The sequence below is a fragment of the Lissotriton vulgaris genome, chromosome 9 (assembly GCF_964263255.1).
Source record: "Lissotriton vulgaris chromosome 9, aLisVul1.2, whole genome shotgun sequence".
Classification (NCBI taxonomy): domain Eukaryota; kingdom Metazoa; phylum Chordata; class Amphibia; order Caudata; family Salamandridae; genus Lissotriton; species Lissotriton vulgaris.
In genome coordinates this window covers 477,351,691-477,376,336 of record NC_141697.1, presented here as the reverse complement: position 1 = coordinate 477,376,336, position 24,646 = coordinate 477,351,691, and the positions used below count along the sequence as shown (strand labels likewise).

The 24,646-nt window shown below is 42.9% G+C and overlaps 1 protein-coding gene across 1 annotated transcript in view; it reads left to right on the top strand.

Annotated features, from left to right (window-relative positions):
- SYNE2 (spectrin repeat containing nuclear envelope protein 2) overlaps positions 1-24,646 on the top strand; it is a 1,750,628-nt gene that overhangs the window by 1,516,086 nt on the left and 209,896 nt on the right. Inside the window, exons 131-134 of the mRNA XM_086937933.1 lie at positions 416-563; positions 2,687-2,781; positions 7,200-7,434; positions 19,571-19,765. Coding sequence (XP_086794059.1) covers positions 416-563; positions 2,687-2,781; positions 7,200-7,434; positions 19,571-19,765 — 673 coding nt within the window. The remainder of the gene's footprint in view (positions 1-415; positions 564-2,686; positions 2,782-7,199; positions 7,435-19,570; positions 19,766-24,646) is intronic.

Below are 24,646 nucleotides of genomic sequence, written 5' to 3'. Positions count from 1 at the left end.
ATAAATATACTATTTGTTTTATTATTTGTTTCTTCTACATTCTGATCTTGTCTCATTTATAATGTTTTGCATGTTGGAGAGCCATAGGGAGGAGGACTAAGAAAAGTGAAGAATTTGAGGTGAAGATTTTGGGTACATGGTAGTCCGCCAAGATTGGTGAAGACATCCGAATTTGAATATCATAATCTGATGAAATAGATATCATTCCGGAGGTCTGTCAAAGTAATGTTACTCCCTTCCTCCTACACTCCTAGGAAGAGAGAATTGCTATGATATGACCAATTAGTGCTGCAAGACATTTTTGGCTGAACCAAAGCTCTTTAGGTCTGGGTATTACAACCAAGTAGGCATTGGTTGAGCTGCTAGTTCTTGAGATTTGTATTTTCTGACTAGCCTATGCATTTTTATTTTACAGTGAGCATCAAAGAGCTAACTTGGAAAAAAAGAATTTTGTCCAAAAGTGTGAAAGTTGGATGACGTTTTTGGAGAAGATGGAGACTAGCTTGGCAATGGATATTGCTGACAATTTGGATGCCCTTCAGAAGCAGCAAAAGACATATGAGGTATGGTTAGAAACAAAACTATTGTGTTTGGTGGTCTTTTTAATAGACTGATAGGTCTCACCATACCCCGGGTTTACTTGCTAGGGGACCTAGATTATCTTCTCATATAGCATTTCTTATCCTGCACCATTGTTAGCCTGTTTATGTATCATGTCCTGCTCTACTATCTGCACCTTTTTCTGCTTGGTAATATTGTGTTTATTATCCCTCTACCCCTCATTTACTTAATTGCATTCATAGTTAAATTCCTAAGCCTCTCTCAAGGACTCTTGTTTTCCTATCTTTGGACATGTGTGAAGATAGATATCTTAAGAGATATTCCAGTGGTATCCAAGAAAAAAAGCAGTCCCTGGCCATCTTCACTTTTACCAATGGAACATTTCTTAAGAACTTTCCATCACAAACGGCCAAAGATGGTGTCATTTTCTGTGCAAGACAAATGCAGGCCTGGTACCTTGGATTGCTGTCCTGCAGCATTTTGTCAGACCTGGTTGGAACTTCAAAACCCTTTGTATGGACCGCTCAAGTGCAGTCAGAAGAAATATCATAGAGGAGCCAATGAAAGAGAATGGCTATTTGTAGATGAAGTGAATATCTGTTATATGGATTAATCCATAGAGTAATGGCTACAAATGAGGTGTTATTCAGAGTAGTTGGAAGTGTTAAAGGAGGGGGCAGTTTAGGTTAATTGTTATGCACATATGGTACAGATTATCTAAGGAGCAGTAAATAAAGGGGACTGATTGTTTAACATTCACAACGTACAAGCAGGAACATTCGGCGTTGTAATGAATAGCCTGGAAGCGAATAAACAATGTGACATAGGGGACTAAAAAAGTGAACTGTTGATATGCAGTTAGAGAGATAAGACCAACCAAAGCGACTGAAAAAGGGAGGATGGAATAACACTGTAAAGACTCATGAAGACTGTTAGCTATGTATGGATATATATTGTTATGAAAAATAATTTATATTAGAAATAGCCTCTTAGCAATAGGAAACATGCTCAGAGCATATTGTATTATCCAATCTGACATGTAAAACCAGTGTAGCAGTACATGGATTATTTGTGTGTAAGAAACCAAGCGTTCTGTTGCCTATCTCTTTTTAAAACTCTTTCAGTTTCGGGCATGACATTTACATCTGTTAACTATTTCTTTGTTACAATATCAACTTCCTATAAATCATGCTTGCAGCATTTTTTAGTGGCTTTAAGTAAGAAAAACCTTTTTTTATTGAAAATATCGTGAACATCAAAGGAGGTGGCGTTGGACCTGATTATATACCGGCAGGCGGCACGCCCTTCCGCCATGGGGACGGAGTAAATTACTCCATCCACCATGATTGACAGACTGTTGCCAAATTTATAAATGACTGCCAAGCAGGCAGGGTATGAAAATGAGGCGTGGATGAAATGCATGGAAGTCTTCGAGTAATAACTGTTAATAAAAACATGCCGAGTATGCTGTTTCTTGAAATGTGTGCCTTTAAATCAGAGAAAATGTTACCTTCAATGTTGTTATTACACAGTTCTTAAACGTAGTATCTCTTGTTTCTTTAATCCAAAGTTGTTGTTTCATCTCAAGTATTGTGAGCTGTGTAATAGAGACAAATGTGATTGGCTGGCCAATGGTTTGACTTTAGGATGAAGAATTGCTAACTTGCTGTTACCACTAGCTTAGCACAATCCTGTAGTTCCTCTAAGGTTTAGAGAGTTCACACATAAAGCTATCGGTATGGTGCTAATATTTGTTGGGATTAGTGCAAGAATAGCTGGTGACATAGTCAAAGAGGAATGTTTCTGGTCCCTTCCCTAGAATTTGTAGTATATTAGATGTATTTGCATTCATGTGGCTCTCTGATAGTGGCGATGCATTAGAATACTGCCTAAGGGTCCCTTCACATAGTCAGCGCTGCATTTGCCTGATGTTGCCTCATGTCTGAATTGTTTGATGAATCATGTCATGAATCACCAAGAGGGCGACACCTTGTGAAAAATTAAAATACAGCCCGCTTTCCAATGTTGAAATATTTTACATTATTGGGGATTCACATTTATTTAAAATCATTTAAATAGTCAATGTGTTAACTAATCTATCTTTTGTTTCCTCTGTTGCAAATAGAAGTTCCAAGCAGAGACTGCTGTCAATCAACAAATTTTAAGTTCCGTTTTAACTAAAGCACTTCACCTCCTGGAAACAGAAGAGGTAGAAAACAGGTAAGTAGTTCCAAGATATTTATTCCAAATTATTATCAGTGTTCTAAGGATTTTCTACTACTTGTGAAAAATTACATTCATTTTAGGTATTTGGATGCTACAAAATTGTAAAGTTTATATTGAACAAAAGGAGGGACTTAGGGCTAGTTTAACGAGGTCCAGCGTACAGGCACAAGAGGCTATTATTATAAAAGAAAGTACAAAGTTCCTCTGATTGAGTAGGATCAAGGAGTCCTGAGAATGAACCATTGGTGAGGTCACAATGGGACCACTGATGTGTGTGTAAGAAGTAGAGGGAATTCTCCTTGTTGGAACTAGGGCTCTCACACACCCATCAAGCTAGGTGTCATGCTTCATCATTTGAGCCTGCCCCTCGTCAGGTCGGCGCTGCAATACCTGACGGGCACCCGGAATTTGTAATAACAAAATTATAAAGGCCATAAGCAAACCTTTTAGACAGATACATGAAATTAAGGTAAAGTACATGTTTTTAAGACCAACCCAGTCATATTTATCAACAATTAACAAGCACAAAGTGCTAAAAACATAATAATTATTGGATCTCCAACTATTTCCACTTTACTGACTCCATATGATTATCTCTTACTGTAAGCTACAGTATTCTTAGTGCATTATTTGGGTAACATCTTGCCACAGTACTAGCCGTGTGGCACCAGGGATATCCTTCTATGGGGAGAGAAAACATTGGCCAGAGTGGGAGTGGGCTTGGCAGTGTTAAGTAGTTTGAGGCACTGCTTCCCTCATAGTCCATCATCCCTGCCAGCCCATACCTTTGATACTTGCCTCTCACGTGGTACTACCTTACTGCTCTATTTTTTGTCCACCAAAGGCATGACTAGTGCTATAATCAACTGGCATTGCCTTAGATTAAACTGTGAGAGCAGTATTATCTATGAGGATTTGCAGGTGGAGTCAGCTACTGACACCGTCCAGCATTTCTCTTGGAGGTGGGGAAGAAATTGATTGAATGCAACAGTGGCAGTATGGAAACTGTATGGATACTTGCCCTACCTCCGACTACTTTATGTGCCATGCCTCACCTGTTCATGTCTGTTGTAACTCTGGCTTTACTCCTGCTAGTTTGTTTGAGGTCCAGGTGCACATGGGTGCACCTCCACCATTTATGTCTGCTAGCTTTTATCCTACATCGGCCCTGCTGGATATTTGTTCCCTCCAATACCCTAAATGGGTTGCTGTGGTAGTGCTTCAAGTTGTTGGTGCTTTGATATTCTGTTAGGGTAAACATCCACCTAGTCTATGACTTGTGTCTGACACAAATGTGCGAGGTTGGAGCACAGTAAACCACTTTTCAGAGTATTCTCTCTTTCCAAGGACAATAAGAGCTAAAAAAGGCAAGACTATACTCCCTTTTGGAACAGAAGAATATGGATCACATTAATAGGATTCCTCCAGGCTAAATACTTGACAACAGGTCTTTGCAACAAATCTGGCATATTGGAACATGTTTAGGTAACTTAATTCATTAATGTGTTGCCCAGAGACCTAGAAAGGCGATATTTCACAGCTTTAGAAAGAATTGCCAGTTGCTTTTTCCTGCATACTCCTGGCTGCCTTAATGGTGTCTATGGACATCGTCCTTCTCCCAAGAATGCACACACCAGCTAAATCCTTTTAGTGGTCACAGGAAAACTGACATACATTTTAAGGGACCTTGAAATCTAATGCAAGAATCCTCATTTTAAAATGCCTCAAAGAGGGCAAGAAAGTCCTTGTCTTCTGCCTAAATTGATTAGGCTGCCTAGTTATGACATAAATCATAGTGTTCGAGGCATGTGGGCTGCTGAATTCATATCTGTGCATAGATCGCCGCCTAGTGTTGGGTCCGGATGATTGCACATTGTTGTCCTGGAAGAGTCTTTCAAGTATCACGAGATAGGTGGCTCCTCCCTCGGACTACAGTGCGCATGGGCATCCTCTCCATCCTCAGATTGTTTTTTTCCGCCATTGGGTTCAGATGTAATCTCCTTTACTCCAAGTTCGGAATCGATAGAAAGTTTTCTAAAAGGCCAAAAGGCCTTAGTTTTCGTCGGTATTGTTCCGTTCGGCACAGGAGACTTTCTCTAAATTGATTAGGCTGCCTAGTTATGACGTAAATCATAGTTTATGGTTGAGAATGAATGCTCGATTGCCTCTGTTACCTTTTAGTCCACCAGAATAGGGTGAAGTCTGCTGAGTCCATGCAAGATAGTCATGATGATCTCACTGACAGAGCGGACTTCAACCAATGGAGGCGACTGATGCTAAACCTATGAATGAGCCGCTTCATGAGAAGACTCTCAGAACCATGACTCGTACTTTTCCCTTCTTTAAGGAGTGATATGTTTTCAGATTGATATACTGAATGAGTGGGAGTCATACTTCAAAAGACATACCCACTTGCATGGTGACGGTCTGAGTTGCCTTTCCTGTACTTGGGTCTGTAGGTTTTATGACCATCTCTGCAGTGTCTGCTCTCCCTGCTGTGCAAAAAGATTTAACTTTCATCATGTCTTAGAATTCATGTTCTACCTCCAATAATTCAGACCTCGGGATATATTTCAAATCCTGGGACCTGGGTTTAAGAGGACATATGAGCTTCTTAGCAGGTCTGGATCAACCCTCATTGGTAGAGCAGCGTGTGCTGTCCTGATAACAACTATGAAAAACTTTGAGACAAGGTCCATTCCTTCCATGGAAACTAAGAGCCAGTTGTGAGAAAAGTGCTTATGAAATCTGTCTAGAACGGTTTCCCTGGTCAGACTGTTTTAAAAAAATTATTTTATTTGTTTTAAAAAAGCAAATGTTTCTGAGTGCTACGTAACATTAAGATGCCTGTCATACTCAGTATATGAGGCAACAACCTCCCTCAGTGGGAGAAAGACAAATCTTCCAAAGGGTCCCTGGAACACGGACCAAAGAAATTGTGCATGTAACCGCCAAGCGGTAGGTGAGGTGAGCCCTGAGGAGAATTTCCAGGACCACATCTGTGGCCTGGTAACATTTCTCGCAGCAGACGTCCATAATTTGCAAGGTTTTGACATGCCAGGTTCATAAAGGGAATGCGCCCATTTTCCAAAGAGAGATGAAAGTCTGGTATCAAGAGGGTCCTGAGTACAAGCCTACTCTTGTGCCTAGAGATGAGCAGGCAGACCATGTCTTTGGGACTGACTGAAGTTTCCTCTGTCCAGTCCTCCCCTGTATGTAATAGACTCAACCTTCATGAAGCAGAGGGCTGCCGAACACGGAGATCCTTAGGTGCCGTTTGTATACCCGCTACAGCAGAGCAAATAGTAACACGCAAGGAATGACCAACAAACATCGAGATAGCAGGGACCTTGTAGACACCTCTTGGGCAAAATAGGGACCAGAGCTGAAAAGGAATTGCCTATCACTGGAGTGAGAACTGGCCGTCATAGATTAAGTACTGTAATAAATATGACAGATTAGGTAGTAATCGTTTCATCAACACTCAGGCGTGGAGTACCAGACTGAGGAGTCCTAACTGTGGCATATTTTAATGAGTTAAACAGGTATTGGCAAAGCCAATACGTATAGTCTTGGCAAACAAAGTGATTCATTTAATTTAATTTTTTTGAGATATGTGCCAGAAAAATACAAATATTTAACATTCTGAGACTTTACTTGGCAGCCATTGCTTGCTAAAAAATTTTTTTATTTATAAAACATTCACTGATTTGGCTTTTTCACGAGTGATGTTTTTTACCAATAATTATTTCAGTTGTGCAGTGCATTGTAATATTGTTTGTGAATGAGACTAGAAGAACTCAACACTTAACCAAGTTCTCAAATTGCAGAGAGCCTCAATGTTAAAATGTCAATAAAATACTTTATACCAGCAACTTTAAAAAATAGACGAAAATAAATTGCCATCTAACCAGTTATCTGAAGTGCAGGCAAAATAAAACATAAACACACTAAACATTGAGCAACTCTGAAGTTTACCAATGGTAGGAGATGGGCGGTTGGTAAGCCCACAGATAGGACACAACATGTCTCGTCGAGACAGCACATGCGCTGTGTAGCTGAGACCTAAACATTTTGTATTCTGTTCACATATACCATAGGACTCCAGTTTCAGGTATAGTGTGTGTCTGATTCCATTGGGTTGTGATAGTGACAAAGCACTGGCATGGAGTATATCTTCATTTATAATGACGTTATGGATGAAATAAAAACGTAATCACTGCAAGAACTATTATGTTTGGTTACCACTTGTTTGGTGTCACCAAGGACGAAATCTGTGATTTTTAAATAACAATTTAGCGATCGGGTCTTGATTAATTTCAAGTTAATAAACTGAGTGAACGGACTATTTTACTTGTAGTGAACATAAAGAATGTAAGAATCTGTAACAAGCGATTATCTGTTTTCTTTAGATCTGAGTTTATTCTAAAACTCGCAGCACTGGAGGAGAAGTGGCATAATGTTATTGGCGATGTTAAGCAAAGGAAACGACTTGTCGTTGACCTTGTGAAACAATGGCAACACTACAACATTTCCGTGCAAGAACTTGAAAAATGCATTTCTGAAACAAAGAGCTTTGTGTCTAGTGTGAACAATCAGGGATGCCACAGTCTTTCCCAGACGCAAAGGCTGATCCATGATATCAAGGTGAGTGCAGCACAGAGTCCTTTTAAACAGCATGCATGCTCAGACTATCAGCTTCTTTTAATTCCAGCTGTTCTGGTTCTTTCTGCTCATACTAAGACATTTCTTGCAGCTACTTGGGAATTTTACATTGAAAGTGAAGTTGCCCCTGTTTGGTGTTTTGGCAGCTCAGCGGTTTTATCAAAGGGATCTTTTTTTCCCAACAAAATATGAATTGCTATGCACCACGATAATGCTTCCAGAAAAAGGATACATTGTTAGGTGCCTTTATAAAAGCATGTATCACTTAGCTCCCATGTCCTTCATTTGTGACGATTTCTTCCCAGAAAAATAATGGCATTATATGCAGAGCAAGAGCATCTTCTTTGTACGTCCTTTGGCCAGTGCTGGCTTATCAACTCTTGAGGTGTAAATGGCCTCCTCGAATTGTACCTTCTGAGCCTTACCTCCTTTAGAAGGACTTAAGTGAGGTGGTGTCGTTCTCCCATTAAGAAATGTGTGCACAAAAGAGGGCAGTCTCGTGAATTTTGCAGCACGACACGAAGATCACGTAACATGTTATATCAGTGTAGACTTTCTGAAGGTTCACTGATAAAATAGTGTGCTAATTATTGTGTGCCTGAAAGGTTCTAACCTCTCTAGGGGTTTTGGGACTTGCCCTCCCCAAGAAGAGTTTTAAAAATTGGCTCTAAAACAAGCGATTTTCAACATAAAGCCCCCTAAAAGTTGAGTAAGAAGATAGATATGGATTACAGCCAAGTCAGAAAATCGGGTTGTATAAAGTCACGTGACCTGTTGTTTAGTGCAGTGAATATCGCACCATTCTTCCCTCCATATTCAGCCCCTTCCAAGCAGATTCTCACTAATATACTTTGATTGAAAATGTACATGGAAGAACAGAGTGAACAAGTCAAATGGTAAATAAATCTCACACTCACATGTCAAAGAAACAGGGCTAGATAAACCTTAAAGGCTTATTACAGGCTAAAAGAACAATGTTATTTATCACTTACTTGGAGATCACAGGATTACAAAGAAATCACAGGATCAGACAGAAAAATATTGATAGAACTCTTACATTCACAGGCCACATTATATCATCATAAACACTTTCTTATTATACATGATAACATACAGGACTTTAAGTGAGATGAGAAAACTGGGGGGTCTCTCAAAGGGGGTGGCCTGTGTGATTAGGGGCATGGCTTGAACACGTAAATTAAAAATCTTGGCTTAGCATGGTGTGCTGCCCACTGGTATTTTGCTGCCTCTCTCTGTTGCAGATACAATACATCCACTAACCAACACCTAAAACAAGCCAGTACTAATGGCTTTGTCAATGGCCGGTTAGTTGCATAATTTAAACAATTGTTTTGTTGAATATAATACTGTACATTTTTCAGTTCTCAAATGATGGGATGGAGAAATTACTATAACGAGTCTCTTTGAAGTAACATCAAAGGCCGGTGAAGGGTGGTAATCTGCCAAGTTAAAATACTTTTTTTTTTCACTTTGAGGGTGAGGGGAAGAATGGAGAGCTCGACAGGGACCTGTCTCAGCACCTGCTTTTTAGAACTGCCGGTGCTGAGCACCCGCAGGATCCGGCTCACTTGAAGCCCTGATAACATATTTCACTGGTATAGACTTTACACCGCAGATTCCTTACCTGTAGAAAATTCCCAGTCGCCAGACTGGATCCTGTGTATTTCAGCAAGGACTCATGCCCCGCTAAGTAGCACCGTGTGGCTCCCCAATAATCTTGCAATACTTTGTAAGTGACAGAACGGAACCGCATGTAGACGCCACCCCTATTGGATAATGTCACTTCCTTTCTTCGAAGCAGATGAAGAGCTCTGCTCCAAACGTTGTTGGTCTTCCAACAACTCCTGATTTCATTAGAACAGTGTGCTGGGGGTGTGGTTGCACTCAATGACAATAGGATTAAAGCTGTGCTTCAGGAAGCAGATGTGGATCACAGACCCCCGCAACATGTATCTTTCATATCTAGACTCCAGTTACGTTGGGCCCCTCTGATCAGTTGACCTAATGTTTGGCAACATCGACTGGCCCCTGGCCTACAGAACACCGGAAAACAGAAAGCCTTGTAATTCATCTTTTGATAAGCAAGATGACCCAAAATACTTTCCTTGTCAGTCCTTCAGATAGACAATACAAGTTCAATGATGCTTTCAGAAAAAAAATACCCTCAGCCAGATTGACCCTGTGATATCTGAGTTCAGTGTGCTTTTTGGGCAAGAACTTCGCGTTGTGGGACATGCGTTATGAGCTGGCCTTGATAACACTGAGTGTGGGTTGTGTTTTTTGCACCATCAAAGCACTTAGATAGCTTGCTTGGATGTGCATGACAGAATTTTCAGAAGATGTCCAGGCTGATCGGGGAAAAGGGTGATTTGGTGTTGGATCGGTTTAAAGATAGTTGCCCCTTCACTGGCGTTGCTGTTGTGAGCCAGCATGTTCCCTGACAGTGAAAGAGTGTAGGGTGGAGAGTTGATGCTGTAGGCCAATTTTGCTTTGGCTTAGTAGCACAAAGTCGTCCATGTAGAGCGGGTGTGTCATATGTTGACCTCCCAGTTTGGCATCGTTACCGATAAGAGCTACAAGGTATGAGGCGCTAATTGCAAGGCTCAGATTTCTATCCTCCTTTGAAGACTGGCTGAATGATCGATCCTCTCCAGGAGTCAGGAATGCAGTTGGCTGTCAGGGAGGATTCTACTAGTGGTGACATTGCGTAGCCTAAAATGAAGGATCGGATTTAAAGAGGGCCGTTGGAAGTCCATTGGAGTCAGGAGCCCCATCTTTCCTCATTCTCTCCAGTTTGTGTTTGCAGCGGTTTTCTGTCGACGTTACACAGTTATTTAGGATGTTGTTCCCCGAGTGTTCCTCTGGCACGTCTGTTCTAGGAGACTTTAAGGCCTTCGAAATGTCAGGGTAATCGTTTGAGCATGGCTGAGAAGGTAATGGAATCGCAGGTTTATTGTCAGTTGAAAAGTGAGATGACAAACATGAGAGTCATGCTCACATGTAAAAGGTAAGCCCAGAATACATAATTCCTATTTTCTTTAGCCAACCAGATTGATTTTCTAAAGTTGACCCTTGAATTTTTTTGTAAAAATTTAGCAGTTGGAGAAAAAGGATGCTTCAAGACAGAACACATGTTGCGATTCACTTTGTTCTTCAAGGCGTTCTGGATCCTTGTTATTCTGTGTCTGGCAGTGGGCTTGAAAGACTTTGTATGAACATAGCGCATGTTGTGGAAATTCTGGAGTATGTGATCTATGAAAAGTGTCCATTGCTTAATAGGGGATATGGTGCAAGAGGCAATTGCACAGTGTTGTATTCTGATCCATGTGATCACCTCGGAGGTTACCTCTTGGTCCCATTTCACTCTTAAGGTTTTCCGTTTACACGCTGGTGCTGGTGGAGGGAGCAGCCACCAGTTTCGAGGTACGAATCGCCTGATAAATGTGAGACAGGGCAAGGACAAGCGTGTAGAGGAGGCGGCCGAGTCTGGACTCAGTGCGCTTGTGGCCCACGGCCCCTAGACCTGTCCAGACCTGCCTCCCGCCCCCTTCCATTGCAGCCCCTAGCCAGTGCTGCACTGCCTGCAGACCAGCATCTTAGCAGGCCAGTTTTTTCCACCATCAATTTCATCACCTCACCTGTAAATAGCACAAGTCTTCTGTTAACATTCTGCAAGTCCAGGGACTCCAGCAGCCTCAGCACTACAACTTCACCATTTAAGGCACTCGACCCCCAAAAGTTCGAACTGGCAACACGCTGCAAGTGTGTCCAATAGCTTCACTCACCCAGTCAGCTCAACAGTCATCACTAGCCAAGCACACAAACTCCTCTCTTAGGCTTCCCCCTTGTTAGGGAGACCCAGTTTCTTCCTTGGACCTGGTGCCAAGGGTCACCTGGTACGCATCAAGCACCTAGCACCAAACACCAAGGAACACAGACAAATACTTCTATAATCAGAGGCAGTCTGGCAACCAGACAAGTAGCCAAGACAAGAAGCAGCATCTGACACAGCTTTTGCTCCAACAGTAAAACGTCTGGACAAGGATTTGGTTAGAAAGACCAGGGCCCACTTTACCAACATCGAACTTCAGAAAATCCAAAGTGACTCAAATTTGGACCTAATTTCTGATGTCAACTCCTTCACCTCACTGGCTAGCACAAAGGCCTGCCCTTTAACAGCTCCAGTGATTCAAATCACAAGCTTCTTCCGGAAAATATTGACTTCAGCAAGCAAAGAGAGCCACTTCAATGTTTCTATTGCGGGACTAACTCAGAAGGGAGCAGCAGCTACACAGGGATAAAAGCCTACATGTTTACCCAAAGCCCAGGTACAAGCCCTGGTGTTTGCGACTTCTGCCTCCTCTCATCATAAAAATAAGGAAATTGCCAATGCTCTTGGAATGCGCCTCAACTGTGGCAACCCCAAGCTCACCAGTACCCAGTAGACAGGTTATCTGGAAGGATCATGGTAGGCTGTTTGGCCCTCCAGACACACTCACAGCAGTGACATGTGTGGGGACCAGCCACAGTGTCAACCATGCATGGTAGCCTGACGGATAGTGCTTGTCAGTCCAGAGAATGGCCAAATACTGCCTGACGTAGCAGATTTTAATTTAAAACAACAATGCGAGTCGCATATGGGCCAGCCAGTTCAGTTTGACACGTAACCTAGCCCTCCCGGTGCACCTCTATCCTCCTCGAGCTCCCACAAGGAACCTGAGTAGGACTTACTGGCCAGCTGCATCGGTCCAATTTTGAATTATTCATTGTCCTCAGACTATAACAATTTGCCCATAACTCTAGACCCTTTTACTTATTCCTCCCTAAAAATGTACTGACATGTGGTCCACCCTGCTTGGCACCATACAATCAATGGTAGATGTCATGACTTTTGACTCTGACAAACTAGAAACTCATGTGGACATTTTAAGATCCTTTGCCACTCGAATCACCGGCATCGACAGGAAGCTGGAAGCACTACATTGCCTGATTAAGAATGCACAATCAGTAGAGGCCCAATCTGAAGCCTCTCAAAGGTCCCAGAGTTCTTGCCCATGTTCCCCAATACTGAACAAACTGTTCAGCTTACCACAAACCATGGGTGCCCTGCTGCATGACCTCAGGTCACAGTACAGTTCGCCCAATTTTACTGCAAGGTGGAATAACACACTAAATACGTCTCGCCCTGTAGCCTCTCCACAGTCAACTCGAGATGCTCAACTAGGTGCACATAAGGGCATAAGAGCAATAACAAATCTAAAGCAAAAGCCCTTGGGGTAACTGCCCACACTCTTCTCAAGAAGGGGGATTTTTCCAGTATTGCCACTGTGCCATCGGAGTCCCCCTAAAGCCTATGGCAATGTCTCTCCCCCTCCAAGCAGTTCAGCCATGGCAAAACTAAGGTAACAGCACAAGCTTCACAAGGCACCAACTCTAGCAAGCCATGGGTTGGTATACTCAATGTTCACTAAACACCAAAAAGGAAAAACCATGTGCCTCCCAGAATCAATAGCCCTAACTGCAGGAACAGCACAGATCACCTCCGCCTCGGAGAATGTAATTCCTGGTCAACGTTCCTCTTATGATCCTACGCAGGCAGATAGGTACAGCCCAGAGCTGCCCCCCATTGAATTGCAAGCTCAAAGCACCACCTGCCTCCATGCAGACAATCATAAGGTGCCACTAAGATCAGTCAAGCTCTTGGAACTTTAGCAGACAACCAACAGTATACCTATCAGTGAACAAACTAATTCTAAACCACTGAGATCATCAGAGCTCTTGGAACAAAAACGCACAACCAACCATATACCTGTCAGTGAAGAAGCTCTTTTTAAGCATCCCAGCAAAATCTGTACTTATCAAGGAGATCTGCACAACTCTCCTGCAAGAAGTCCCCAGTCCGCCAGCCACGAGAAAGCCAACCCGCAACATGGTTCTCCTCTCGTAAACACAAATATCAGAGAATCCCAAAATCGCCTGTCTGAATCTCCAGAGCATAACAAGCTGATTCTGATTCCTGAGGACTAAATGAGGGGTCAGCATGACATTTTAAACAGGAGTTACATCATTCAGGTAATTCAAGCGATCCCGACCTGAAAGATATAAATTCATCAGATATCTTGTCAATAGAGTTTTTACAACTACGTGGGGACCAAGGCCTAGAACCCACTCTGGTTGCCTTTGCCTCTCACTCATGGGTGAAAGCAATCCTCTCAAAAATAACAAAGGACGGTGGGATCTTCCCTGGCTAGACTTGTTTTCCACCACCGAGAACGATCAGTGTCAGACTACTGCTCACTGGATTTTCCTCCAGAAGTCAGTGGGAGAAGTATTCCACCTCCAATGGAACAAAGGTCTCCTGCACATGTTCTCACCATTACCCCTCTTACCTTGAGTTCTGACGAAAGTCAGAACAATCTGGGCACAAGTCATCTTGATAGCCCCAGACTGGACCAGAAGGATGTGGCACCCAGCACTCCTAGGCCTGGGTATTTGCCCTTCAGTCCAGCTACCTCTCCAGAAGAACCTTCTATCACAGCAACAGAGGAGGGTCCTGCACCCAAGTCTCCAGAATCTACTCCTCCATGTGTGGAGACTGCTGCTGAACACCTTTGGATTGCCACTTGAGGCAGTTTGTGTTATGCTTCCCGCTAGGATTCCTTCAATAAAATCAAATGTTTCTTGACCTTGGGAGAAATGGGTGGCCTGAAGTAGGGTCAACCACCTTGATTCTCTGCAGGCCAAACTCTGAGGTATTATTTGTTTTGTGGTTGGCCCAGCAGGGCCTTGCAGTAGGAGAAGGTATGGGTTACATGTTGACCTTTTCAGCCACTGTATGTTTCCAAGGCCAGCCTTTGAATTCTCCAAAACATGTTATTATGGCACACTGTGGCCTTATTTTGGTCTTGATGTGCCTTATATGTACATTGTTTGAACCTGTGCGCAATTGTTTGTTACTGCTCTTGACTATCAAGGCATTCATCCTCATTGTGATAACTTCTACATGCCAGCGCAAGTGAAGTGCAAGTGCTGTCAATGCAGTCTTCTTACATAAACCAACTTTGTCACGGACAAACTGGTTATAATGACTTAGGCTGCCTTCCTGCTAATGGTGTTATCATGCTTTCATGTTGGACAATTGGTTACCTTGTTATCTTCCTTCTCCCTGCCACATCCAGAATGAACCTAGGAGAACCTTAAGCTTGAAAATATATAGGAACACCTCATGGATGATCAGCTCTTCATGGTGTTTGCTAATAGAAGAGGACTCAAGCAAGTTACATACATTCTGTAAAACTCATTCTTCTGGATACTATATCTAACTGCAGATTCTTTAATTTATACCTTTCTTAAATGTGCTCAATGCTTTTTTGTGTTGTAGGTAGTTTATCAGGAGCAAAACTTCTCAGTTATCTTTCTGAGATGCTTATGAAATAAAATATAAAAAAGCATTTAATATACAAGCCCCTTTAGTCCACATAAATATTCATAGCAATTTTCAAATTCCCATTCAATCTTAAACTTAGGTCTTTTGAAATTGTCTCATTTTGTGCCAGGTTGTGAACACGCCAACTTCTTGTGATTCACTGGGATACCTCCCTTACACATTGTTTTCCAGTTGTTCTGTATTCAGTTTCCTTAAAATCAACAAGGACATTAAAATTGCTAAAACAAGCGCTTGACAGAATAGCGAAACTTTTCGCTAATATATTTTGGCCAAAGGGCCAACACAGATGCCACTCATATGCTACTGTTATGCAGGGATAACCAATATGTAATTGGAAATGCTAACATGTCATGGACAGCCACTGTTACACAGGGATATCCAATATGTAATCAGGAATGATGACATGCCTTAATGGACAAATGTTATGCAGGTTTAGGCAGCACCTCACCAAGAATGCCTGCTCCTTTGTCACTGATTAGAGACGTTTATATAAAGAAGGTCAGCTTGTCACTAAGGATGCCCACAATGTTTTATTGATGGGCTATTCCTGATGGAATCATCTAACAGCATATTCCTCACTTGTGAATATGTCCAGACACGAGATTTCATCCGGAAACTCGAAAAGCAGTGCTCCTGGGGTCTGGGAGGTGGCTCCCTACGGCTCTGTAACAATGTTGTTCTGCTCCAAAAGTGAGAAACTAAGCTGCATATGAGCGCCACCCGTACCGCTAACATTAGTTCCTTTCTTTTCACACCTTTAGAGGTGTACATAGAGCTCCACTCCTCCTTTTTTATCGATTGACATCAACCTCGAGACCTACAGGGTTTTGACCTTGTGGGTACTGCCACAAACAGTTTTTTGGGATGGATCCCTGCAAGGTGTGCCTCTGCTGTTTGGGTTCAGCGCACAACTTCAAGGTTTGCGACACCTGCACCCAGATTAACCCAAAGGCTACCCAAGAACGCAAAGCCAAGCTATACTTGGTAAAACACTGCAAGGCTCCATGCAGGTTCCGCTCCCGATTGAAACTGAGGGCAGATCCACTCTTACTCCCACTCCCAAAGTCTTTCCCACTATAGGTCTTCCTCACGGTCAAAGTCTTTGTGTGAGTCCAAAAAGAAACACAGGAAGGCCAAGGGGAATTCAGCCCCTTCCCACCGATCTCGATTTACCGATAAGGCAAGGGTGTCAACGTGCCTCCAAGTCTCACTCCCATTCCAATCCCGATGCACCCTGAATTCATTGGTCTGTCGGTGACGTCCTAGCAGGTTGAAGCCTTTAGAGAGGTCATGCTGCACATCTTTGTTATGCTTCCGGGTTCCTTCTGGCATACCTTCAGGTACCAAGGATCCGTAGGGGGCTCCAATTGGGTTAACATTGGTGAATCCATCCTCGGTGCTATCTGTGCTCCTCAAACCCGCTTTGTGTTTCGTACCGGCGTTAGTGTTTACTTCTGGTCTGTTGCCGAAATTAGCATCCATGTTGGCACTGGTGCTGGAGGAGGCTCCATAACCTATAGTGGTTCCCGAGCCGAATTTGTCTCGACAGATGCTGCATACAGATCCTGATGCAATGCAGACAATACCTAATCCTTCCAACTCTGACACCATACCACTGCCTTTACTGTGCAGTAGCGCACAGAGACTACTCACCCTTTTTGGTTCAAACTCCAATCAGAGTCAATCTTATGAATATGATCGGGGAGTGGATGGGGACAAGCGTTCCACCCCTCGATGGTGAAGGTTTGTTATGTTCCTACAGAATGCCAATGGTTTGGCTATGTCACCCAATGCAGGGTTGGTGCCCCCCACCCCCATAGACCAGCTGTGGGAGGAAGCATATCTTTTCTGACTGTTACTAGAGCAGGCATCTCCAATGAGCATTACCTCAGTAGCAGCTCTCCAACTATCTATATGTAGCTTTCATCTGTGCAGCCCAGCCTAATGAACCAGAATCATTTACTTGGTTGAATTATTATGTATACAAAAACTGAAAAGTGTCTATTCGAGTTGAAAATGTGTGTATTTTCAGAAATTATAAGATGATTTTTGTGGAAACATTATTGAATTTCCAAAATATATCTAATGCAGATATTTGTGTCATACATCTTGTGGCATTTGGGAAAATCATTACTAATGTTACTACCTTAGTATGAGGAGCATTGCAGCTTTAACTGTTTTGTATTATAGGTGCATTCCACATTAACAAAGCTATTTAAATAAAATGGTATTTAATCAAATTAAATCCAATCTGTAGAACTGGAGTTATACATTTTGAAAGTGTTTAGTGAAATCTAGCGCCTAAAAGATGAAAGTGTCTGGTTGTGCGAGATGGGCACAGGCAAAAGTTAATGCAGACCACAATGGAGCACAGTTCAAATACAAGGGGTGGATTAGGCCCTGTCTCAGCTTACCTTCAGACTTTGAAGATTTCTTGAAGAAAAGTCCAGGAAAATGTAGAGTTCAGCAGGGAAGGCAGCAGGGGTTACCCAAGGGGGAGTCTAGACAAAGTCTCAGTAAAGCTGTTGATGATAGTGCTTAAAAAAATCCAAGTGGGAAAAGCTGCATTTCTGAGCCCAGCAGGGTGTAGGTTGTAGTGTGCTTATGAGGTGTTGCAAGGGTCCAGTTTAATACTCATGTGCCAGCCTTTGATGCTTTGATGTGGAGGGATTGCCAATACTACCCCCACATCTGGTTCTGTAAAGTTCTTCCCTTCTCCTGCCAAGGCTCCTAGAAGTCTGGGGTGACCAAATACTAGTGTCAGGTCCCTTTATGTGTGCTGGAGGCAAGCCCTTTGAAGATTGTGTGAGGCAGGGAACAGCTCTGCCCCTAACTAACTTGGCAGGATGGCCCATTTTGTCTCGCTGTCTGGGAGTAATACACAAATCCCAACTGCAGAGCCCTTCACAGTCATGTGACCCAGGATATTGGCAGAAGGCACAAATGGTTAAGACAAGAAAATAGCAACATCCTAAAAGTGGCATTTTCAGAATTGTGACTTATAATCTGTCTCTACCACTAAATATGGTTTTAAATTACAATTAATTTGAGCATGAACAGCATATCTCTATCTTCTCCCAATCCAAAGTTATCATTTATTAAATGTAATAAAGTGTTAGTTCATCGGAGAGATAGGCCTTACATCAGTGAAAACTGACTTTAGGAGATTTCACTGCCAGAATATGTAAAACTTAAGTACACTTGTCCTAATTCTTAAATACACTGCACCATTCCCTTTGAGCTTTTAGGGCCTGATTTATGTGTATTAAAAGGAAGGTTTAGTCCTGTAGAAAAGGTTTATTTTGCCAGTTCGAAATGGCAATTTAAAATTGCACTACAGACGGCAGTGGCAGGCCTGCAACGTGTTTTAAATGCTGAAGAGCAAGACCAAACTCCTTCAAGTATCCACCCTTCTGACCCACAGTGGTGACTATGATTTCATCGATGGCCCACTAAGGGTGAATTTTTCTTCTCAAAATGTGCCACATTTCCTTTCTACATCAGAACTTAGAAGACATCGTAAAGCTTTCCTTCAAAGAAATTCACAAGGTCCCTTTCTGAAGTGGGACTTGAAATATTTCTGAAGCTTTTTGACTTCCAGACTTTCACCAGGAACAGTCCATTGTTTGTTTCCAAGCAGGGCTCCATGGCGGTCAGCCTCAAACCATACCTAGGTCCCAGTCTACTGCTACCATAGACTAACATGTGAAGTTTGAGCTATTTGTCTGGTATTTTCACTTAAATCTTTACAAATTCATATCTTTAGTTCACCTTATTTGATTTTTGTCATTTTGCTTATTAAACGTCTCTATGTTTATAAATTGGAGTGAGATTTGTTATTGCGTTTTGTCTTTGACTTTTTAACTGTTTTGGTACTTCTGAATTCTTTACATATTTTATCCAATTCTTCTCTGTGTCATCGCTATCAGAGTTTGTGATCATGTTTAAATTAATGGCACTTTTCAATGGAACTAACAGGCTTATTACTATATTACTTGTGCTGGACGCCAATGCGATGTCATCAAGAATACAAAACAATTTCAATGATAGGCTACTATTGTGCAGGTTTAGCCAGTAGATCCACAAGGAGGTCCACAATATCTCAAAGGTTAGTCAATTTTACGCGGGAAATGCTAATATGACACCCAAATTTCCACAAGTATGTCATTGATAGGCATGCAGGGACAGCGATAATGTCATCACAATGGCTCGCACATGTCACTCCATGTATCCGTATATGCTCAAGATTTGTAAACTAATGGTCATGATAGCTCTATTTTTTAATCTTTGAAAGTCCACCGGACACCTTTTGTGATACAAATATCTCAAAAGCTAGTGACAGGATTTACAACCCAAAACCACAAGATTTCTAGTTTCATGCCAACTTAGTTGTAATTCCATTCAGTAGTTTTTGTTCTAGCCTTTGTTAGAATGAAGAGCAAAAAATCCCTATCAGTGTGAAAATGGAAAACTGCTCTTTTATTGTATCTGTGCTAGCATAACCTTACACTGTGTTAATGGTTCTTTGTATTTTGCAAAAAGAATGTTGCCTCTGTCTAATGTTAAACAAGTCTATAATGTTGGTAAAGAATAGATTTTGCATTTAAGAATTCATAGCACAGCATTTACATAGTGCTTTCCTATCAACAGAACAAACAGATACTTCTCCAGAGATGGCAACAGACATATTCTTCATTGGTGGATGCTGCCAAACCGATTGAGAATGTAGCAGACCTTGGGACAAAGGCCTGTTTGCAGAAGGAACGTGCACAACTAGAGGAGAGCTGGAAGCATATACATGATGAGCTGGACAAGATGATGCATCAGTTTAGTAAAACTGTGCAGGTACAAAACACTTTCGATATACAGCTGATCAGAATAATTTGAACTTTTTTTTGCATGCCACACCTTGGTACAATAAAAATAATAAGTACACAAAATCATAGAAGTCCTGCAATAAGCGGATCTAGCTAGATTATGATTAAGATGGTTTCTGCCCAAAAATGTATGTAACATTTGGTTGACTTTTTAACATAGTTTTCTTTGCAAAGGAGAATTAACAATTGTGAACATGTAGAAAGAAATGTAACATGGCAAAAACCTCTTATCCAGGGGAAGTGTCATCATAACACGTCCTAGGTGTATCAGGTTGCTTGCTATTTAACACATGGATAAAGACCCCTTGAGAATTCCTTGGTGGGCCCATATATATGATCAAATAGGCATTCAACATCAGTCAACTTCCAGTAGTGAGATTGTGGGGGTACAGGCCTGAAGATCGGATGAGTAGAAGAGCATAAGGAAACACACAAGATAAGTGCAGTATTGATGTGCCTCAGACCCTTCACAAAATGTTGTTCCCTGTCCCAGGGTAAAGATGACTGCAAATAAGTGGTACTTGAAATGCTCGCCCCATAGAATGTTATTGTAACACAACCATCTCTGTTTCCACGTATCTTGTAATATGCTCACTGGCAAATTATAAGGGGATTTGTGTGTCAGTGCTGAAGCAGGGGAGAGTCAACAACATTGACGGCGTAGCACAGGATATCTGAGAGCTACAGATTCATGTTACATGAAGCTCTCTGACTGTCCAAAATTTGCTTTGCTAAATTGCATATCTTTTAATTAACTCCTGTCGCTCCCAGATAAATAGAAGATGATCATTGCAAGACATGTGTGACTTGTTCATTTCCCTCAGACTAACACTAGGTGTATCAGCAGCCTTTTAGGTACAGAATGAATGAATCTAAGGACAAAAGAGTATACAACAGGTTGCTTCAAAAATGGTTGTCCTGGCTCTGTAAACATCAGGCAGGCCTAGCTAAAAGAATGTAACTTTTCATGATAACACAGAGAGATGGGTTCAGACAAACTCAACACCACAGGCAGCTGCCAAATTTGTTGTATTCTTGGCTCTCTTGCCAAGCTGTGATTAGCATCAGGACTCTGAAGCTCGCAGGGTTTCTGGTGTGTGCACTCCCATGCCATTATCAGGTTTGGCCAGACAGAAGACATGTATCCTACAAGAAACAGGATACATTGGGACTATATTAGATAACACCAGCGTCCTGTGCAATACCTTCATAATGAGCTTCCCCATATGAATAACAGGTTAAACAAAACAAGATTGCTGGCCATAATTCTGTTATGACCTTTGCCCATAGTTAAAAACATATGAAGGACTCACTAACCTGCTCTACCCATTCTCCATACATAAAGAACACCAAGGCCTAAAAGATCTGACCAATTCTTACAACATGTGGCAAAGACAGCCCAAATGTTATGCAAAGACCTCTTGCCTACAAAAAGCATACTTGAAAACAATAGATAAAAGAAGTACTCAAGATGGGTCAATGCTTCCTTGCTACCAGGCAACCTGTATCACTATCACAATGACCTCTTGTGAAGACCTGTTAATGTTTCTGACAGAAGACTTTGACTTTGACTTTGAAAGTCATTTAGACTTTGTGCCTACGTTGCATCTATCAGTGACTTAGTGCACTTTGGGCACTGCTGCATGCTGTGTGGCCACCATGTGTTTGACCACTGCATTGTTTTTGTTATTTTCAGCTTATTACTCTTCTTATGCAGGGCAATTTCTCCCAGTGTCTTGAGCTATTACTGTTTTTTCTTGCTGTAGCAAAGTCAGTGGCTTGGCAGGTGTACCGCCAATGTGAGGGACTTCTTGGTCATTGGTTTCCAAAGCTTGAGCCACCTAACTCTCTGCCACTGGTACAATGGCAGTCTTCTGCCTCTAAATGAGGCAGAGAACCACAGGTTTGGCAGGACTGAAGCTCTGCCAACTTATGGTGGAGATCCTGTTTAGGCAAACTCTAAATGAAGCCCTGTATTTTATTCCACTTCTGGAGGTTTTGTGCCTTCCTGTACCTCTTCTTCTGTACTGGTACTTCCAACAGTGCGAGCCTTCAAAAGAGAGTACACTATGGGAGTGATATGAAACAATAAAACAAACAAATTGAGGTAGGATTCTGGCTGAAGCTGAAGACACACTATGGGGATTAATGTACTCTATCTGTACATCATATGGATATTAAATGCCACAGATAATTTCTGACTCATATGATACAAATTGTATCTGGTAGACTGTTCTACACAAGCACAGAACTCTAGTGTGATGTTGCAGTACCTTTAAAAGTTATTTGAAGCCAGTGCCTTATTCAAATACCAAAGAGGTTCTGAATATACCCCTTTTAAACTAGTGAATAGGTGCCTTTAAGGTCAGATAATAGTATGTTGTGAACAAAGGTTGTCTTTTGTCTTGGAAACAGAAGGCTTGGTAGCTTGTAACCTCTTTTTATGAAATGTTGGGGATATCTTCTGCTTATAATATGTAAGGAACCTGTGCCCCTTGACTTCTCTGGCGCTTGGCACTACAAAGAGAAGTGAACTGGGTAGTTATGGCTGACACCAAAGGTTTTTAGTTTACTAAGAACCAGGAGGGCCTTTATGCCATTGTCCTGTGCCTATAACACAGACAATGGTTCCATGGGTCTAGTTCAGCCACAGATCCAATTAGGTAAATTACATTGTGTTAGAGTAGTAACCAATTAATTAAACATTGTGTCACGTTAACAATTTCCAAAATGCAATGTATTATTCACATTTCTTGTTACAATGAATGCAGGAATCTAATAGTCACTTCTAACTATAGAATCCTTGCCATAGAATTATCCCCAGGTGTCAGACTGGATCCGGAAATTTTCGGTGAGCAGTACCCCTGCGTGCCGGTAGGTGACATCGTTCGACTCCACGTGGCATCGTCTACGCTCGAAGGGACATATGCGTGCCTGTATAGGCGTCCCCCAAAAGCGCTGACATCAGTTTCTCTTCTTTTCTTTCTGAGCCAGTCAGTGCAGAAAACTAACCACAGTCAATGTTTGCCTGACTTTTTTTACTTTTTCAGATTTTTCTCCTGGTGTGGCAGGATGTCAACTAGGAAGGCGGGCTTCGGGTCCTGCAGCACCTGACACCAGCAGGTGTCGTTGACAGATCCACACCTTGTTTGCCTCTGATGCCTCAAGCATGACCACAACGTGAAGACCTGCATCAACTGCCGCACCATGCACCCTGAAGCCTTGAGGGAGCGCTCCCTCAAGCTCATTGCTGTACACTGTGTGATCTGCAGTGGTCTTGATCTCAGTTGAGCGGAAGTCCTCAGGATCGGTCACGCAGTCCAAGATCCTTGTTGCACTGCAAGTAGTCATCGGGTAGGTTCCACAAGCATAAGAAGAGCAATAAGTTGAAGAGGTCTTCGGTTTCACCCTGTCCGTCAAAGTATTTGTTCGAGATGAGGGAGCATTGTTATTCAAGGCCTGGCTCCATGGTTAAGACTGCGCCTTGGATGGCTCTATGCCTCCCCAAGTTTCCAGGAGTATTGGCAACCCCCTCCTAACTACGCGTGTTCCATGAGTTTATGCACCTCATAGTTGGGCGGCCCGTTCATACTCTTGTGCATTCACGCCCCGCGAGTTCAGGTGGGGCCCCAATGGTTCTCTACCGACGTTTCCATCCACAGCTCCAGTCCGGCCCCTTGAATCCACAGATGGATCCAGACTGGGGCCCATCTTTCCGACTCGACCTGGGTTCTGATGCTGACCCTCCCAGTGTCACCAGTGCCCTCAGGTGGTGCCATCCCCATTCTCATACTGACTCCAACATGGAGCCGGGGGGTGTCGTCCAACGTTGACTCCGGTGCCTACTGTAGCTATGCCTTCCAGGCCAGAGCCTGAGCCCTATTATTATGTGCTGGGTCTCTGAGAGGATTGGGAGGGGTCACTAAACCCTGAAGAATACCAGCCCCTAGACCCCAACACGGACTGGTGTGAGGAATCGGAAGATGTTAGTCGACTGGACACCTCTCCAAATACTGGCATGCTCTCTCTCTGCCTACCGTGGCTACAAAGGCAGGGGCTTATTTTACTATGGTGGTGAGAGGGTGGCTTAGCCTGCCCTCAGTCTCAGTCAAGACTAACATCTTGACAGAGGTGCTTCCGCAAGGAGTGACCCACTCAGAACAGCTTCTCCCATTTAATGAAGCCCTCACGGATGTCCTGCTTGGAACTTGAGCCACACCCTGCACAGGTGTTCCTGTGAGCAGGACGACTGCCTGCCTCCACGGCCCAGCCCCAGCGGACCCCAACTTTCTCACGCAACACCCTACCCCAGAGAGCTTGGTGGTCCAAGCCTCCACCGCCCGTGCAAATTCTAGAGCATTCCCTACCACTCCACCGGATAGGATATGCAAGAGGCTGGACACCTTAGGAAAGGAAAATATTTCTTCCACCAGCCTAGCATTGTGGTCCATGAACACCGCGTGCCATTTACCATTACTCCCATGCCCTGTGGTATTCAGTTGTGCAAGTGTTACCCATGGTCCCTGAGGAGGCTTGGGCCATACTCTCCCAATCCGTGTCTAAAGGGGGGGGATGCAGCAAAGTTCATGATTCAGTGTGGGTTTGGACACGAACATCTCACTGGGCTGAGCGGTCTCTTTGTTGGTGGCCTTACGGCGCCATGCCTGGCTGAGAACAACTGCCTTTTCGTGGATGTTCAAGCGCCACTTATAGATATGTCCTTTGATGGCTCCCGTCATTTCGAAGACAAGGTGGGCTCAGTGCTAGAGCGCTTCAAGGATAGCAGAGCTGAGGCCAGGTACTTGGGCCTTTCAATGGCCCTTGCCAACCTCAGTCGACTTTCTGCTCC